Raw genomic sequence first — 18034 nt, 5'->3', positions numbered from 1 at the left:
TGGGGAGCAGATATAGGTGCTGATAAACTCTCCAGGACAGAGAAGGAAACAAGCTGTAGCTGTCTCTGTTCTGTTAAACTCAGCTTCCCTGAATCTTGGCCTCTGCCCGTGCAGCAGTGGCTGCTCTGGAGTCTCTTTACACTCCATGTAACAAGAACAGGGTGTGTGGGGAAACATGCCATTGCTTGGAGTATTGGAGAAGCACTTGCCATTTATTCCTGTATAGTTTTTTATTCTAAGAACATAGCTCTTGGCATCTGCCAGAGTTTTAATTTTAATATTTTTAGACTGTATTTCTGGTGCATTCATGTTGTATTTCCTGTCCTTGTAGGAGCAGGTACTCCCAACTGTTAACCATTAACATGTGATCAGTGACACTACAGCTGCCAGCCATCACATTATCACACTTAGACTGAACAGATAAGCCATTAAACATCTTTGGCATTGAAAATTTATCTTAACAGTTTCAGTAATTATGTGGTCAGGCTTAGGAAGGGGGTCTTTCTGTTTCTCCCCTTCCTCCTTATTCACTGTAACTTGTAGTTACACTTCAGTAAGTGCAAGCTAATCTGAATTTCTAACATGAGCTCAGCTCCTTTGAAAAGAGGTTGTTCACAAACTCAAGTTTATTTGGACATGAAAGAAAAGATACAGTTTTTCTTATAAGATTTTAGTGTAAGGTTTGGACCCAGAATTTCAGGACATTTATCTTAACTAGTCCAAAGTAATTAATCATTACAGTTTTAACAAAGGTCAGTCATTCCTTGAAAGGACAGTGCAGTAGTTGAGACTACCATCTTCATCAATGATTGACTAGTGAGGGTTTTAGTCTTCAGTAAACAACATACGCACAAGCTCTGATTTAAAGCATTCTTCTTCAACCAGCTTCTGAGGCTGAAAGAAAAAAGTTCATAATTAAAAAACCTGTTCTAGCTGAGAGCCATTTGTACATACTAACATTAGCCACATCCAGCAACTTTGGCCTGGGGAGTGAGGTAGTGGGGGTGGAACAAGAAAGGTAACTACAACTAAAACATTCCTGAGGGTTCTCTGGCCTTGGAAGAGGCGTTTCTAAGAAAGTAACTGCTAATTTAACTAACATGTACAAGTTACAACTTGAGCTGCAGTCTGGGCAGAGTGCTTGGAACTTGTTTCACTCCCGTAGCTCAGTGTTTGGAATTTTCAAAAGTTGAGGAGCTGCAAATCAGGAACAGTAACAATATGTAGCTAAGAAGTTTTTCAACCCCTCAAGCACTATGAGGCAAGTGCACATATTCCCTTTACTGCATATTTATTATAGACATTACACAATAAGCAGAATGATTCTCTCTTGAGGAACTGGGAGCAGAAGAGCTGTTTAGAATGCTCTGGTCTCCTTGAACAAGAGAGGGTTCTCAGAGAATACAAGTGACTAATTCATTCAGCCCTAAATTCCTGCCAGGTCCCCATCTCAATGCCTGTAGATTCAGAACATAAATCACTTACTGTTCCATATTTAAGCAGTGTAGGCACTCCTGTTAGTTTCAGATTCCTCCTAAATTCATTGTTGGGATCCTTCCAGCTGTTCAGAAAGAAAGTGTTAAGCACAGCTTGTAGAGGGGCATTTTGAAGTTAAAATAGCTTCAAAATTATTCAAAGGCCTTTGCCTCATACCTTCCCAATGCCCTAATCAAAACAAGCATGCAGATTGATTATGTCAGAGATAGTGAGGACCTCAAAAAATGACTGACTCTTGACAGAAAAGGACAGCTCAGTCAGTTTTTTCAACAGGTTAACCACCAGTCCACCAACAGAACAAAGTAATCCCATTTGTCAACATTCAAAGGTACTTACTAGGCTCTATCTCCAACTAGACAGTAGATGAAAACTGACTCATCAGGCAGGTTATGAAGTTCCTTCCTCACAATTGGCTCAGCTAGAAAATAATTTTTAAAATCTGTTAGTACTAAATAGTCGTGCTACAGAATCACATGGATTAACTTGGACCGGCAAGGCTACTAATTAATGTTTTGTCTGCTTTAGTTAGAGATCTCTATTTCGGTTGCACCTGGCTATCCACAAGTTTCTCAGAGTTTATTCCACAAGTTTCTCAGAGTTTATTACATGCTTGAACGCTGACTGGACTTGTGTTGGAGTAAAGGCGAATTTCTTCTCTAACACGAAGAGAAACACCCTTGTTTCTCTTGTTCTGTCCTGTCCTGGGTGTGGCAGCCCAGCACAGCGCCCTTCCGCAGGGTGACGGTTCCCTAAGGCACCTTCAGACCTGCTCAGACGCGTAAAGCCCAGCAGTTCAGTGCGGTGATTTCTCAGAAGGAAATATTGCCGCTGGACACGGGGAAGCCATCGCTGCGCCTCGACACGTGCAGCATAGGTGAAGCTGACGGAAGGGTTCAGGTCTGTCCGTCTGTCTGTCTGCTGGGCCGTGTTAGGAGCCTTCGCGAACAGCCCGCGCCGTTCCATGTGCGTAGCCAAAGGGGCAGCGCGGCAGCTGCGGCTCACAGCCCGCTCAGCCCCTTCAGTTCACCAGGGGAACCTGCGCCTGGAGCCTGGCACCGGCTCTGGGGCTGCTGTGCCCGCGCGGCATTTCCCGGAAAGGCACCCGAGGCCTCTCCGGCTTGCTCAGGACCGACACGGCCCATGCCGCCCCTATGCGCCTCACCTGTCACGCAGTCGGGACACCAGCTCCTGCCCTCGGCGTCCTTATCGCCGCAGAAGAGCGCGAAGATGGGCCGGCCGTGGTAGCTCTGCGCCGTCCGCACGAACTCGGGGTACCCGCGGACCTGCCTCTCCTCCCAGCCCATGGCGGCAGCGGCGGAGGCTCCGCCCAGCCCGGCCCGCGCGGCCGCCGTAGCTCGGCGCGCTCCCGGCGGCCCGTGCGGCGGCGGGACCGGGTTCGAACGGCGCCTGGTGCGTCCGCCGCGGTCCGGGCCGCCCGCCCGACCTGCCTGCCTGCCTGCCTGCCTGCCTGCCTGCCTGCCTGCCTGCCTGCCTCCTTCCCTCCCTCCGTCCGTCCGTCCCTCCCTTGCGGCAGCGTCCAGGGCCCGCCGTGCCAGTGCTGCCCGGGACGCCGTGAGGGCCCGGGCCGGGAGCAGCCGCGGGTCCTGGGCGGTTGCGAAGAGGCCGCCCCAGTCTGTCCACGGCTGCTCGGGCTGGTTCTCCCTTTGTTACTCACATCAGACCCGGGATGGCTTTTGCCAGTCTGAAATAACGGTTTATTGTTCTCGCATTCACAGCTGTGATCACAAGCAAGGGATAATAGTGGGATTTGCTCTTGAGCCGATGAGATGGTACCAAGCAAGACAGCGGTGTCTGATGATGCGTTTGCATTCACCAACCAGCGATACAGGAATGAAGCTAAAGCTTTACAAACACAGGTACCATTTGCCGTCTGTAGCAATGCTGAATTGGTTTTCTTCGTGATTGTAACAAAAATATGATTCTGACCCACTTCATGAGACAGCCCGGCAGGGAGTGTCATACTAGCTTTCCTTGCGCTGTCACACATTATCTTGACACTGTCCTTTAGTAAGGCTAGAGATCACAAACTATGTGTAATTATTCGTAATTATCTGTTGTGGTTCAATCCCAGTAGGCAGCTGAGCACTTGCTCACCCTCTCTCAGTTGGGATGGGGAAGAGAACTGGAAGAAGAAAAGTATGAAAAGTTATGGGTTGTGATAAAGGCAGGTTAACAGGGAAAGCAAATGCTTTCCTGTTTTTGTGCACAAACAAGGCAAAATAAGGAATTCATTCTCTACATCCTATCAGCAGGCAGGAATCCAGCCATTTCCATGACTTCAGCACATATAACAGTGACTTAGGAAGACAAATGCTGTCACCAGTCTCCCCTTTCTCCTTCTTCCCTGCAGCTTTTACTGCTGAGCATGATGCTACAGGGTGTGGAATATCCCTTTTGTGAGTTGGGATCAACCATCCAGTTGTTTCCTCTCTAGCTTCTTGCCCACCCCCAGGCTATTCAGTGGTGAGCAGGTGAGGAGCAGAAAGGGTCTTGACCTCTGTGAGCACTGCCCAGCAAGAATGAAAACATTGGTGTGCTGTTAGCACTGTGTTCATCACAAATCCAAAACAGTGCCATCATGACAGAGTTGTATCGCCTGTGTATAGCATTCTGTATAACATCAGGGATTTTTTTTTCAACAGCTCCAGTTTAACAGAAATGTTCCTGCAGTCCCAGAGAACTTGGCTGTCAGATTCTCTCACCCCCGTCCAATTATAATAGAAAAACTGAAGGCATCCAGTGATCAGAGAAATCTAGTTGGAAGTGAGGACCTCAGCCTGAGAAGCTCTGGGATGTTCTCAGTGGTATCTGAAGAGAGACTTAAATTGGCTGTTCAGCTGGCAAAAAGGGACATCAAACAAAGACGTCTCGAAGAACAAGTAAAACAGCAGGTATTTGGAGATGTCAGCACACTGTTGTGGACCCAGAAATCACAACCACAGAAGACTGAAGTATTTGCAAGTCGAGAAAATAAAAATACCCCGAAGTCTCAGACTCAGTTGATGTGTCAGCAGAGGCTTGCCCAGCCTTCCCAAGGAGAGTCTGCCAGCTCTGACACCAATGTTCATCTCTGCCTAGTTAAGGAAGGAAAGCCAGTAGCAGCTGTTTTGAACTCTCCTCCCAGCCAGGACACAGGACCAGACCACAAGCCAAATTTAAATAAAAAAGAACATCAAAATATGCAAGAAGTTCAGCGTTTGCAAAAAGAATTGAGGCGCTATGTCCAGAAAATTGAAGATTTTATTAAAAAAGGTGTAAGAGTGAACAGTAATTATATTATATAAATGATATAAATGTACACTAGTTTGTTGATTTTTTGCCCCTCATTTTTGGGTTGGATTAGAATTTGTATTTATGGCTGGACTTTTGAGAACCATCTATTTTTTTGAAAACTAAATAAAAGAATAGCTAGCCAGCTTAAGCAGTTGGGTTTTTTGTAATAACTAGCAGGAGGTTTAACCATTCCTAATTTTGAGTGCTTTATCTGCAACTTTGTCATAAAACTAATCGTAGTTTTTATGACAAAGATTTTTTAAATAACTAATGAGCTATGTTGTATTAGACTGTTAAATAGAAACAGGATGTAGAGTTTACAATAACTAACTTGCATTACTGTTAAAGGAACCCCCACAAATATGTGGTTTGGGTCTGAATGGAAAAGGCTTATTACTAAATTGTCTGTTGTCATGACTTAATTGGCATTTTCACAGATTAAATTAAGATATAAAACTTTATATTCTGTGCTTTTTAGGGAGAGATAGAGAACTTCTAGATCCTGAAAACGAGCAGCGGCTTTGCACTAGGAGACAGCAACAAGCTGCACGGTCAGCTCGCATGCTCTATGTGCTCCAGCAGCAGGTAGGAACCATGATTTTAAACTGGGATGCGTAGGAGCTTAGTTTGTTGTGATGAATTTGTCAGAAACTAACTGAAACAAGAGGCAGTCAGTTGGGTTATCTCTGAACTTCCATGGCATTCTAGTTTAGATCTGAATGGTGTGACTGATTTCCCTTATGGCTGGACAGAGAGGTGAGCATCACTGTTGGAAAATCTCAGATGCTACAGTGAAGATCTATTGTTCGTTTATAGACATGGAACTAATTCTGACTGACTTGCTCCTCTCTGTCTCCTTTCTTGATAAATAGGTAAAAGAAATTCAGGACGATTTAGAGAAACTGAGTCCTCATACAATCAAACATACTAAAAAGGTAAGATATAGCTATCCTTCAGGCTGTAAGTGACTTATCAACAGAGTTTTCTGGATAATTGAGTTTGATTGTCTAGGGTGCAGCTAAGCCTTCTCCAGAAAGGAGATTTCCTTTGCATCTTACATATTTCGTCTCATTCTTTGAGAAGTATGGCTCACTTGGTCTGATACTGCCTTTGCCGCTTCTTCTCAGATCTTGTCTGCAGTAAATGAGAGGAAGGTGGTTGGTCTTCTGTGTTTATGTGCCTTCTAATTCCTTCTTCATTCCAATTTCTTTTTGCAAGGAATTAACAATGTGTTCTATTCTTGACTGCTTTTTTTAGACTTCTGGTTGATGACACTCAGTCTTACCAGCCTTCTTTCTGATTTTCTTCTCTGCCCAGCAGTCTTCAGGGGGATGGCTGAGATCATGCCCACAGTCTAGCCAATGTTGCCCTGTTGTTCTCTTGTGCTTTTTCAATCACTTGCATTTTCTTCTGTAACAAAACAAGGAGGATTGAGAATATTTTTGTTTGTGCAATTGTTGTACATTAGACTCCAGCCAACTGTAAATAGCTACAGTTCTGTGTTGGCACAGTAGTAGAAACACCATGACCTGATATACCCAGGCTGTTTTACCTGAGGCCAGCATGACATTAATAGGAGTACTCTTTTGAGGAATCTTGAGTAAATTACTTCAATGCCTGTTTTGTTTTGTCTCGTCTCACAAATGGATTATTATCAAATTAAAATTATTCCAAGCCTGAGTGTTTCTGCATGACATTTCAGCAACAATTCTTCCAGTAGTATAAGTATCCATAGAAACTATAGATATTAAAGCATTTATTTATTTTTCATTTTTCCAGTCCCGAGCAGTATCCAGGTTGGCAGCAGCACATAGAGGAGCTGTACGAACCTTGCAGGCATTTGCCAATCACTTTACAGATCAAACAGATGAGCAGATTCCTGCCCATTACAAGGAACTGGGCAGTCTCATTCGTCAACTGTCTCTCTGCTCCGCCAAACTAGAAGGGGATTCTTCCATTTCTGAAGCTATCATAGACATTTTGCTGCAAGTTGAGGTAGGAAAAAAGCATTTGTTTTTGCTAAGGCAGGAAAGAGGTTGTGAAATACGAGATTGTGTTTGTGTTAATGAAATGGCAGAATATATTACTGGGTTTGTTTTTATTTTTAAAGGCCATATTTTCTAATGTAAAAATGTACTTCTAATGTTCCTAAGTAATGATGGTGTAAAAGAGACGTGCACACTAAACACAGAAGCTACCTACTGCTGGTCTTGTTGATGCTGGTCCTAGCTTTCTTGGCTGTCCTGGTAGAATGAGGACTAGTAGTGATAGTTGTAACAAAGCATCAGTTTCTAATTCATTAGTCATTTTCAGGACAGAGAGAATTAATTTTATACATAGGTGTGCATTAAGTGTTTTATTACTCTGGATGCATGCTTTAGTCATCAGCATCAGTGGCGAGCACCTGAGCATCTCATACGGTGTTGCGTGCAGAGTTGTCCAGGCAGAAGATAAAGTTGTGGCTACAAGAGTTACTTGGCTCTGTGCCCTTCAAATATCTTTTTTACAGATATCCGATGACTTATACATGTCATTGGTATCACAGAAAAGTTCTGATTCATGTTGCCTGCTGCATAAATTTAAAAAAGCAATACCAGAGCCGTAAGATACTTTTCTTAAAATACTGTTAAAACTGTAAGAGGTACATTTTTAATTTTAGTGTTATGACCTGCTTATGAGAACAGTTAGAGTGCTAACTGCCTGAGAACAGAAAAGAAGGTAATGGTTTAAGTTTGGACTTAGCATTGGAAGAGGTGTCTGTGTTACCATAGTCATGTGACCATGAAGTTTTTGTTGGTCTGTAGCCCTTGTGTTCAATTCTTTTTGAGCATTCTGTAAGCAAACAGTTTGCTGGAGTCAATTGTAAATACAAAAATATAAGCCTTTTCAGGGAGATTGAAGTAAATAATGTGAAAAAGCTTCTACATGAACAAGGTATCAGTCTGAAAAAACCTGAAAGTTATCATCTGAAAAAAAACCAACAAAACAAAACCAGACCAAAAAAGCTCCACCTGCTTAGAATGAATTTGCTTTTCATTACATCAGATTTACTGAGAGAGTAATTAAAACTCTAAATATTTGGTGCAGGATCTGAATTCACTGCTGGAAAGCAAGCAAACACCAAAAACAGTGAAGAAATGCATTTCAGCTTCTCAGGCCAAATCTCCAAGGAACACCGAGACATATCCAGACAGAAAGCACTTTCTGTCTCCAAAAGGAGAAAACAAACCTCTCACCTTAAAGAGACAGCATGGACAAGAGTCTAAAAAACCTCCATGTGCCAGGAGTCTTTTGACTGGTTTGTATTTTGAATAACTAAATACATTTTTATCACTTAACTTGCCATCTGCAGTGCAATTTTTTAGTATGGTATTGTTGGTCAGAAGTTGGTTAGATGTCAGCAAATCAGTCTAACAAAAACCAGGCTGTAGTTGTTTAACTGTTCATAGTGAAAAGTTCTTTTGTGTCTTTGGCTCAGAATTCCCTTGGTTGGTACAATTTCTCTACTTCTGGGAGCAGTGGCTGTTTTATCCTGGCCAGGTCATTACTGTTAATATCTTTTGCACAACAGTCACGCTTTTGTACCTAGAGACACATGAACTGATACTTAAGCTGAAGACTCGGGGGTTTTAAGCACTATCTTGCAGTGCAACTGTTTGGAATTGGCTTTTTATATCATTCTTTTGCTTTGGATATGAAAGGAAAGGAGCTTTATTCTTTCTCAAGGTGAGATAAATATACCTGAAGTGTTTTGGCACCTCATGAAAGCCACTGTAAGTTCTTACATTATTATATAAACTATATTAACTGTTTCTCTTCTTTGTGGTGACTTCCTCACACCTCAGGCTGGTTTGTACTACAATAGTGAGTATTCCCTACTACCCCCAGGAGCAGGAATTCCGTATACTGAATTCTGGCAGTCCAGGCAGACAGTGTATAAACATGTAATGGTTTCCATGTGTCTAAAAGAGGATGCTTTGTTATCACCACCTAGACCTCATATAAAAATTGCTCCCAAAAGACTTTCCCATGACTTGCATATGTATGTATATTTTCAAATATCTCTGTATGTATAAATATGTATATGCACACAAACCCCAAACCTTCCTGTTCATCAAAACAATGTAAGAAAGACAATTTCTTTAATATTTGTCAGAAAATACAAGGGTAGAATTTTTCATTTTGTCTTTGTTTTTTTTTTTAAATTATAGTAGAGCTTAAAAATTCATGATAAGGTATACCTAGCATAACAGAGGTATCGAATGTAGAAAAAAAGACAATTCTTGCCCCTTTCAACTTACAGTTAACAGTTCATATGTTTAGTATAGATAAACACTGACATGTTGCAAATATTTCAGCAGTTCAACAGGCAAACAGTTGTGCTCATATATTACACAATAAATACCAAGGAGAAAGTGGCCCACCTACTTCAGAGAGAAATGCCACTTTGCAAGGAAGCACAGATGTACTGGTGAGAGCTAGAGCTGTAAAAAAAGAGTCTGTCCTTGAAAGTGCTGCTTTGAAGAAGAAAGGTGTGTTATTGCCTGCAAAACCACAGGTATGGAAGTGATAAATCATTCATGCTGTCTTCTACTTGTTTTCTGGGATTTGTTGTATAATATAAGACACTGTCAAAGCTTTTCACTTCCTCACAATATTGTTATTTTGAGCTAGGAGACATAGGGGGATAAACTATGTCATCTGCCTGTTATTGCTAGTGGTTATGACTGTTTTAGAAAATGTTTTTCTAAAACAGTATTTACTGTTCCTTGGAAGTATACTCTACAACTAGAAACAACAACGGAATTGGTAAGGAAAATGCTCACTGAAACTAGTTTAATGTTTGAAATTAACGTGGTTTTTTTCAATTTGAAATTAAAGCTGAAGTATCTTCCTCCTATGGTCATCCTCTATCACAAAAAATGCACTCAGCAGTAATGTTGTGCTAATTTTAGTAGGAGAATATAAGTTACTCAGGCTTCCTTAATTGATAACAGGAATGATAAAACTTCACTATACAAGTTCTGAATTCCGCTAAGTCCTTGCAACCAGAAAGAAGCTCCATAGTGGAAAGAAAACAATTCTTAAAAGACTAGGGCTATATTTTGCTAAGAAGTGTATTTTTCTTTTATCCATTCCTCAGAGTATCACTTTTAACTAGGAAAATCAAATCTGACATAGTAACATAGGTATATGCTTATGTAACTTTGACTGCTTCCTATCCCTGGGGATCCATGAGGATCATGGGCAGGAAGGTTAAGCATTTCAGCAATTGATATAGAGGGGACGAGCCTAAGTGACCTTGTAACAGATGTGGGAATATTATAGTTTTGTGGCTGAATACAATGTTACCTTGGAAACCTATTTGGATTCATGAATAGTTAACTATTTATAATAGATTTATAAATAGTTAACATAGAGTTTAATTCTGAAAAACCAAAAGTAAGTTTTTTCCCCATGAAGAAAAACACTGGAAAAGGTTGGAACTGTTTGCAAAAATAATAGTTGCAGGATTAAGCATGTGTTCTGTTCAGGCACAGCTTTGCTTCCCTTTAAAGCACTTGTAAATCCTTCACATACATCAACTGCAGCAAAGCCAGCAGGCCTGATTTCAAGATAAAGTCTGAAGCAGAATGCCAAATACTTTAAAAATTCAACAACTGGAATAGGCGTTTTTAATGTGATCATGTTAATTTTAAGGGAATGCTGAAATCTTTAAAATCAAGACGGGCACACCCTCCAGGAAAGCATGCCCGATTTCAAGAGCCAACTATAGCTTTCCAGCTAAAAGAGAACAAACGACCTGTTAAGGAGAGCAAAATGCCTCGAGTGCCTTCAAAGCCTGCACCTGGGTATGTTTGCAGCCCCCTGGCACCCACCTCTGCCCTGCTTCCCAGTGGAAATGCCTCTGGATCTGTGCTAGTGACTAGGATGGAGTTGGCCCAGCACAGCTTGCTGTCACAAAGCTCCTCTCCTTTCCCACTTGGCCCAGAGCAGCCCTATTCCCTAAAGCCTGGGAAGAGCCAGGGCTTTAGTCTTTTGTCTGAATTGCTGCCTGGGAGTCAAGAGCAAACTGTGCAAGGTGGGGCAGTGACAAAACACAGGAGGAGGAGTAGGTATTCCCAGCACTGCATTAAGAAGGTAAATATTATCTCCCTGTTTCAGAAGGACAAGATACATATATTTGTCCCAGGCAATAATAAAGTACAGATTTGTTTACTCTAAACTCTGTTCAACATACTGTTAGACAGGGGCTCTCCAAATTTAGGTTGGTTTGGGACTGGTTTTTGTGGCATTTGAAGCCAGGAGATCCAGGTGCTAGATCTCCTAGGCAGTGTCCATGGTAAGATGAGGAGTTCATTTCTCTGGACAGTATTTGTGGATAAGCATGTAGTTCCTGTTACAGCAGAAACATGATTCAAGATCCCTCATTCTCAACAGAATTTTCTGTATTTTATGTTTTTAAAGTCTATTAATTTTCTCTCCGAAGTTTCTTGTAACTCTTCCAAACTAATGCTGGAAATTACACTATTTCATTCTTCAGTTGTTAGAATGTACATTTTGTAACTCTCTATGCTACTGTGCTATTTTTAAAGACTAGCAAGGCTTGAAGCAAAAAATTCAAGAGGAGTGAAGGTTTTAACTGACCTTTGCAGAGGAGAAATGGAAAAAATACAGAAGTTAAGGTAATGACTTTCTTTGAAAAATCTCATAAGAGGTGACAGATCTGATATGAACTTCTCCCCACTCCCAACAATGGGAGTAAATGTAAAAATACATTTATGTAGTTTGGTGTTTAAAATTATTGTTGGCATACCAGGTTTCAGAATGGCATTGTCTTGTGTTCTTCTTTGTGCAGGTCACAAATTGTTTCTCCAGACCAGTGTGCAGACAAAGCTGAGAAGGAGATACAGGAGTGGTCAGAGCCTCCATTTGACAGGACACAGGTGGTACAGGCAAGCTCATGCCACTGGGTGAATGATGCCTTGAGAGCTGTCAAACATTTGTAAAGGGGCAGCAAACAGTTCATTTTCAACTTAATGCTTAATTAATTTCAACATAATTCAACTTAATCACTTTTGGTTTGGTTTGGTTTTTTTTTCTTTCTTTCTTGTATTGGGTTTATGTCTTTTTGTTTTCTGTAACAGTTGTTTTTGGGATTTGTTTTTTTAAGTAGCAGGTTGCAACAAATGCAGATATTCTGAGTGAAAAACTATTGGATGATCTTTTGGAAGATACTGCTCAGGAACTGTGGAGCATGGATCAGCGTGAGAGACTCCAGGCTGAGGCCCTACCTGTGGCTGACACTTACAGCCTGGAGTCAATGTTGCAAAGAATGGAAGAAATTGAAGTAAGATTTTCTGTCTTGCTTAGTCTCATTAGTGTCAATTTCTTATTTACTATTCATGAATTATAATAGCTGTAAGTATCTACATTCTTAAATGAAGCAAGGTCTGACTAGATCAGTGTCTGAGATCAAAGACCTGGATGGAGTTTGTGCTTCCAGCAGACACAGTGTAAGGACAGAAAGCAGAGGGTTTGATTAATGTGTTCCTGTAAAGTTGGCAGACCTGAGTTTGCATCCCATCTCAATACTTTGTGGCTTAAATCTTTGTGTGTGAATGGGAGAATCAGTATGGTGATTATGTTGATTGTCTAGCAGAATGGAAAGTATATTAATATTAATTTGAATTTTTCCCTTTTGTGTGCTATAGAATCTCAGTATTCTAGCAGCATGACCATCTTGAGGAAATATGCTCTGGCAATCCAAAATATTTCACAGGGCAACATGGAGAAGTCAGACAAATACATGGTTATCTTTGCCTTTATTCATCTTTCTATATAAATATTCTTAAGGTTATCATTTACTTGACTTGAGTTTTCTCATATATTGCTTTCTTGAAAAGTGTTCTATTTTTTCCTAGTGTCTGGTTTGAGTTCCAGTTTGACCTTCCTGTTCTCTGAAATTTATTACGACTAAGAACTACACAGTTTAGTGCCATTTGCTCCTAGAGATCTGTTCATCAGTTGGAAGTGTGAAGTTGCAGTGTCCTTGTCCCTGAGGCACTGGAGCACACACTTGGATTCACTGTTGGTGAGGCAGGAGCAGCTTGAGGGCCCTTCAGTTGTTTGGCTAAGGGCTATTGGTCTGAAATGGGAGGAGTTCCCATGGGACTGGCAATTAGTTTTGTATTTGAGAATGATACTTTGAACAAGAGAATAGTCTGTGTTTTCAATCCCCCACCTCTTTTCTGTGTTGTGTTGCCGGCCAAAGTAAGGCTGCTTAGCCCAAGGAGGATCCTGGCTTGCTTTGCTGTCAGTGGTAATCAGTTCAGCTGGGCTGCCAGGTCCGTGCCTGACTGCTGTGTGTGTTCACCACAGATGTACCAGGAGGCTGTCCGCAGGAGAGTCACACAGATTGTCTACAGTGACTCCCACTTCTGGGCCCAGCAAGACAACATGGGTAATTGTCTCGTTTAATACAATTTGGTTTCCCTGTGATCTGTAGGTTTAAATTCAGGTGTTTTGAAATCAAGGTAATTGGATTATGTATGCTCAAATAGCACCACTTAGACACGTTTTTTACCATAGGTGATTCTTTCAGAGGACAGTTTCTAAGATGTAGTTCTAAAATCAGTACTTTATCAGCACTCCTTTTCTTTATCCTGTGGTTTGATTGAGTAGCACAGTGAAGCTACATTGATTTTCCATTGGATCACATACAACTTTACTGAAACTGTATTGTTAAACACAAGTTGGAAAATCTCCCAGTAAGACTGGTGAAGATTTACCCCAAATCTTTATAGATTCTTTTTCCATGTCTTGGATTTACCATTGAATTTGAGAGACTGTGCTATTTTTATAGTGGTATTTTCTGTCTCTCTGCTAGAAGTACCCACTGGCAGCACAAATGATTTATACTAAAGGTAGTATTTCTAAAATGCTCAGCTTTAATACACTGAGCTGTATTTATGTTTTTTTCTAATTTTGAATACTTTACTTACCTGGAGGACTTCCCCTTAAAAGAAACAAAAGTCTTTGTGAGGACTTAACCTGCAGTAGATGTAGTTTTTCTCTTTCAAAAAACCAATTTAAAATAGTATTTTCTTCCTTCTAGAACTACAAATGGCATCAACAGCTAAAAAACTTACACCTCCTCATCCAGTTCAGATAACCAGATATCAGATAAATCAGATGTCAGATAAATTAATCAGACATGGAGAACTGGAAACAGACATTTTATTTGAGAAACCTTTTGACAGCACGTAAGTGGAATACTTGGCCCTACACTAAACTGTGGTGCATAAGATCTATGTGACTTCATTATAGTATTTTCATTTCACTAACTCTTCAAAAAGAGACTTAAAAATTTAGCTCTGTCTTGATGATTGTTTTATCTTTTCAGTGATATTGATGAAAATAAAGAAGCAGAGGAGAAATTGCAGACTGGAAATGATATTCTGCAGCCCTCGCTTCGGAATTCTCTACAGAAAGCATATTCTGTGTCTCTCCCTGTGCCAAGCAATGTGCTCCAGAGCATCTTGGATTATAACAGCAGATACAAGCATCATTTAAAGCTTATTTCCCATGAGGCTGTGGGCAGTTTCGATCCATGGCAGATTGCTGAGAGGTATATGAACCGTCTTTGTGGTTTGGAAGTGAAAGACTGGAATTTGAAAGCTGACTTTCTGAACCTTCTCTTTTTTTTTTGCCTTCTCTCTCCCTCAGTCTTGCAGAGCAACTGACAGAAGAAGCCCTGTGTGACGTGGCAGCAGAGCTGCAGGATGTTTGTGAGGACTATGCAGAAGCTGTATTCACATCAGAGTTTTTGCAGCCGGTGCAGTGAATTCTTTCCCACCTGTCCCATCAACATCAGCCTCAGCCTGTGAGATTTTCTGCACTGGATCTCCATCAAAGATTAATCTTAGGTTTTTTTATAAAGCCATTATAATAATGTTTTCCTTTTCAGAAAGGACTTCCTTACTTTTCCTTTTATTGGCTAATCACCTTAGCACATGCTACACTGGAGTGAGTTCTTTTGGAGATGTAGCAATCCAGTGAAGGACTCTCATGGCAGAGCACAAATATGCAAACATTTGTCACTGGCTACTTGCAGGCTTGCTTGGGCTCTTGCCGTCGGCTTCAGAAGGGAGTTCCTGAGTACCTCTAGTGGCTAATGCACCGGCAAAAGGAGACCTTCCAATAGAAGCACGGGATAGAGATGTTTCTTTTTCTTAAACTAGTCTAAAATGTTACATTTTTATCAGCTTTTAGTGAGCGATTCAACCCCACATTCCTTTCTCTTAAGAATCCCATTGAAATCAAGAACAATAAAATAAATGAGCAACTGGCATTTCTGCAACATTAAATTAACTTGTTTCAAGTAATCAAGGTACTGGTTTGGATTATGTCTGGAGTCAGAGCAGTGACTAATAATTAACTTGAGGTAACCCAAAGAACATATGACAGTCTGTTTCCTTTGTCAATTTTTTTCTCCAATATTGTTCAATCTATAACACATTCATTTTTAATCCTCTAAGATTATTTTTATTTCCTCCAATTAGAACATATATTTTAAAAGTAATTTAGTTTCTCTTGAAGCCTTGTTTACTATTTCAATTTTCTTCAAATTTACATCAAATGTAGATGTTACTGCTGAAGTGGAACTTTGCTGATATGTGATTTCTATAACTTAAACCAGCTGATTTCTAAAATTGTAAGTCAAAAACACTAAAGCAATAGTGTGTCTATGTATACATATGTGTGAAAGTATTTTGAAGATGTTTTATTTTTTAATAAACAGTTGTTTATTATCACTGAACACAGTTTTAATTTAAGATAACCTCCCTCTGAATCCATTTGGAATAGCGCAGCATATTCTATGATTCTGTATATCCATGGTCTTTCTCTAGGATTGCTTTCTTTGATGGCTTAGTGACACTGTAGCACCTTTGGAAAAGCAATCCTTGTCAAATCTTTTAAACAGGACTTGTGTCCAGCAGCAGCGGCAGTGTGGCTCGAGGGCAAACTACAGCACGTATACTATCACTGTCACCCATAGCTGGGGGAAGGTGAACATAGTTTACTTGCAGCTGGCTCTGGAGGTGGGAACTGCTGGGTGTTCTGGCTATTCCACTTAAGGCTCAAGCAAAACCACTTAGCTTGCCATGTTCTCAGGGGTATTTGCTGTGGCTCCTGAATGAACTAAGCAATATCCCTAGCAAATCATGCAATTATACCTACCAATTCGGTGTTGGCACAGAGCCTTTAAGTTGCTTTAGGACTTGGTTGGATTATGTCTGCTTAGTTCTTTAATTGTAGGATTTTTGGGGCAAAACTTTTGTTCACTGCCCTTTAAATAGCGGTATTCCGACACACTGCAGTAACATACAAACCCTCCTAAGATCTCTGCCAGCCTCCTCCCATCGTTTCTACAAGAAGGGCTGTGACTGAAGTCATTCCTTAAGATTAATTTCTCCCGGTTATTGGGGGTTCTGGAGAAGTTCGCTTTTCTGCTTTTAGAGACATGCTGCTAATGAGGCTCTTGAAGAGGGACGAACCCTGTAAGTTCCGTAATTCAGCTTTCGGCAGACTCTAAGCCACTTGCCTATGGCTGACTTAAAAGGCAGCTTTGCAGTTGTTCCGCCACTGCATTGACACGGGGCTTGGCAGCACCCGGAGGAATTTTGCTGTTCAAATCCAGAGCAGCCGCTCGCAGGAGCAGCTTGGCAGGGGCAGTGCGGCAGCAGCAGCCGAGCCGTGCGCGCCCCAGCTCCACGGGCCGGCGCAGGGACAGCGCCTCCCGGCCCCGAAGAGCTGAGGGCACGACGCGGGTCTCAGCCCGCTCCGAGGGGCGCCAGGACGGCGGGGGAGCCGCGACCCCTCCCCGGGAGGCGTGTCGTGAGGGCTGCGGGCGAGGCGAGCTCCAGGCAGAGGGTCCTTGCCGGCAGCGCCGCGGCGAGACCCGCGGCCGAGCCCTTGCCGGGGACGGGGGCTGCTCGCACGGCGCGGCCGCTCTCTCTAGGCCGTATATGCGCAGCCACGTCCCCGTGCTGGCCCGGCCCGGCCCGGCCCCCGCTCTCCGCGGAGCCGCTCACTGCGCCTTGAGCGACGGCGGCTGCGCCTTTAGCGGCGGGCGGGCGGGCGGCACCGGGCGGCGGCGGCGTCTCCCGGCCGCGTCTCTCAGCGCCGCAGGCAAGGGGGCGGCGCGGGGCCTCTGCCGAAAGCCGATGGGGCGCCGGAGAGCAGGGTGCCGGAGCGCCCAGCAGGCGAGCACCTGACACGGCTGAGGACGGCTTGGCTGCGGGCGGGCAGCCCTGAAATGGCGAAATCTCCACTCCCAGGTAGGTGCTGAGCCTGCGCGGCGCAATGGGGCAGTCCCGAGGGGAGAGCGAGGCCCCCGGGGCGGGATGGGGCGGCCCCGAGGGGAGCGCGGGGCCCCGGGGGCGCGGCGGGGATGAAGCTCCGGCGCGTTCCCCGCCCACCCGCGGCTCCGTGGCAGCGCCGTGTCCGCGTCCTTCGCCGCCGGCCCCGCGGAGCGGTGAACGCGAACTCGTGTGAACGAGGCGCGGGTACATTCGTCCTCGTCGAGCCCGGCCCGCTCTGCCTTCGGCCCCCGCATCTGCCGCTGCCGCGGTCAGGCACGGCCGTGCGGGTCTGCGGGGGCATCGCGGGCGCCCGCGCCCATCGCCGCTGCCCGGCCTCCTCCCCGCGCTCCGCCGGTGCTGCTCCGGGAAGGGTCGCTCCCAGCTCCCGGGGAATTCCGTGGCTGCTGCCTGGTCGGGGCGGTGCTCGCTGCCGCCCGCTCGGGAGGAACAGACCGAGAGGCAGCAGCCGTGGTCGGAGAGCAATACAGGTGTGCAGTTGGGTGGAATTTGACGAAAGCCTGCCCTGAGCCTTGCCCATTTATGTAACCTCTGCTTCCTCTGGAGCCTGAGCAGCGTGGAGGTTGGAGGTCGGTTGGCTGGGGCTGAGAGCAAGGCTTGAGGATGCTCAGCAGCAGCAGCAGCGCCCAGATGTCCCGTGCCCGGTGGCAGGTGCGGCCTGAAGGAGGTGGCATGTGTTCTGTGTGCACGAAGCCAGAACAGATGAGAGTGCAGTTGCTGATGCAGAAGTGGTTTTATTCTACGTTGCACACAGAACCCATTGCCGTTGCAGGTGAAGGCCCAACTGCTATGACTGAATGGTCAGTATGTGACATTTCTGGTGTTTGGTGCCAGGTCTGGACACAGCTTGACAGCAG

The 18034-nt window shown here is 43.6% G+C and overlaps 3 protein-coding genes across 9 annotated transcripts in view; 2 read left to right on the top strand and 1 right to left on the bottom strand.

Moving 5' to 3' along the window:
* Positions 1 to 608: 608 nt before the first annotated feature.
* Positions 609 to 2845, bottom strand: TXNDC17 (thioredoxin domain containing 17). Its single transcript, XM_054646789.2, has 4 exons — positions 2660 to 2845; positions 1834 to 1915; positions 1486 to 1561; positions 609 to 894 (listed from the first exon to the last, which is right to left on the bottom strand). The coding sequence occupies exons 1-4, from the start codon at positions 2799 to 2801 to the stop codon at positions 826 to 828; spliced, it is 369 nt and encodes a 122-aa protein (XP_054502764.1). The 5' UTR covers positions 2802 to 2845; the 3' UTR covers positions 609 to 825.
* Positions 2828 to 15613, top strand: KIAA0753 (KIAA0753 ortholog). 4 transcript variants are annotated; one of them, XM_077188530.1, is made up of 16 exons: positions 2828 to 2907; positions 3234 to 3374; positions 4161 to 4770; positions 5270 to 5376; positions 5664 to 5726; positions 6571 to 6786; positions 7879 to 8089; positions 9153 to 9349; positions 10492 to 10643; positions 11388 to 11477; positions 11651 to 11747; positions 11969 to 12142; positions 13174 to 13255; positions 13910 to 14057; positions 14198 to 14422; positions 14521 to 15613. In XM_077188530.1, the coding sequence occupies exons 2-16, from the start codon at positions 3285 to 3287 to the stop codon at positions 14636 to 14638; spliced, it is 2580 nt and encodes an 859-aa protein (XP_077044645.1). In that variant the 5' UTR covers positions 2828 to 2907; positions 3234 to 3284; the 3' UTR covers positions 14639 to 15613. The 4 variants fall into 4 exon arrangements, with proteins under 4 accessions (XP_077044645.1, XP_054502762.2, XP_077044643.1 ...); XM_054646787.2 differs by having other exon boundaries at positions 9150 to 9349; positions 11651 to 11738; XM_077188528.1 differs by having other exon boundaries at positions 9150 to 9349.
* Positions 15614 to 16296: 683 nt separating this feature from the next.
* The window catches only part of PITPNM3 (PITPNM family member 3), a 36197-nt gene continuing 34459 nt past the window's right edge, over positions 16297 to 18034 (top strand). Inside the window, exon 1 of one of the 4 annotated variants that reach the window (XM_077188526.1) lies at positions 16297 to 17135. In XM_077188526.1, coding sequence (XP_077044641.1) covers positions 17114 to 17135 — 22 coding nt within the window. In that variant the 5' untranslated portion in view covers positions 16297 to 17113. The remainder of the gene's footprint in view (positions 17136 to 18034) is intronic. The other 3 variants (XM_077188527.1, XM_054647095.2, XM_077188525.1) reach the window with 3 other exon arrangements.

The sequence above is a fragment of the Agelaius phoeniceus genome, chromosome 20, assembly GCF_051311805.1.
Source record: "Agelaius phoeniceus isolate bAgePho1 chromosome 20, bAgePho1.hap1, whole genome shotgun sequence".
NCBI classification, from domain to species: domain Eukaryota; kingdom Metazoa; phylum Chordata; class Aves; order Passeriformes; family Icteridae; genus Agelaius; species Agelaius phoeniceus.
This window is presented reverse-complemented; position numbering and strand designations above follow the sequence as displayed.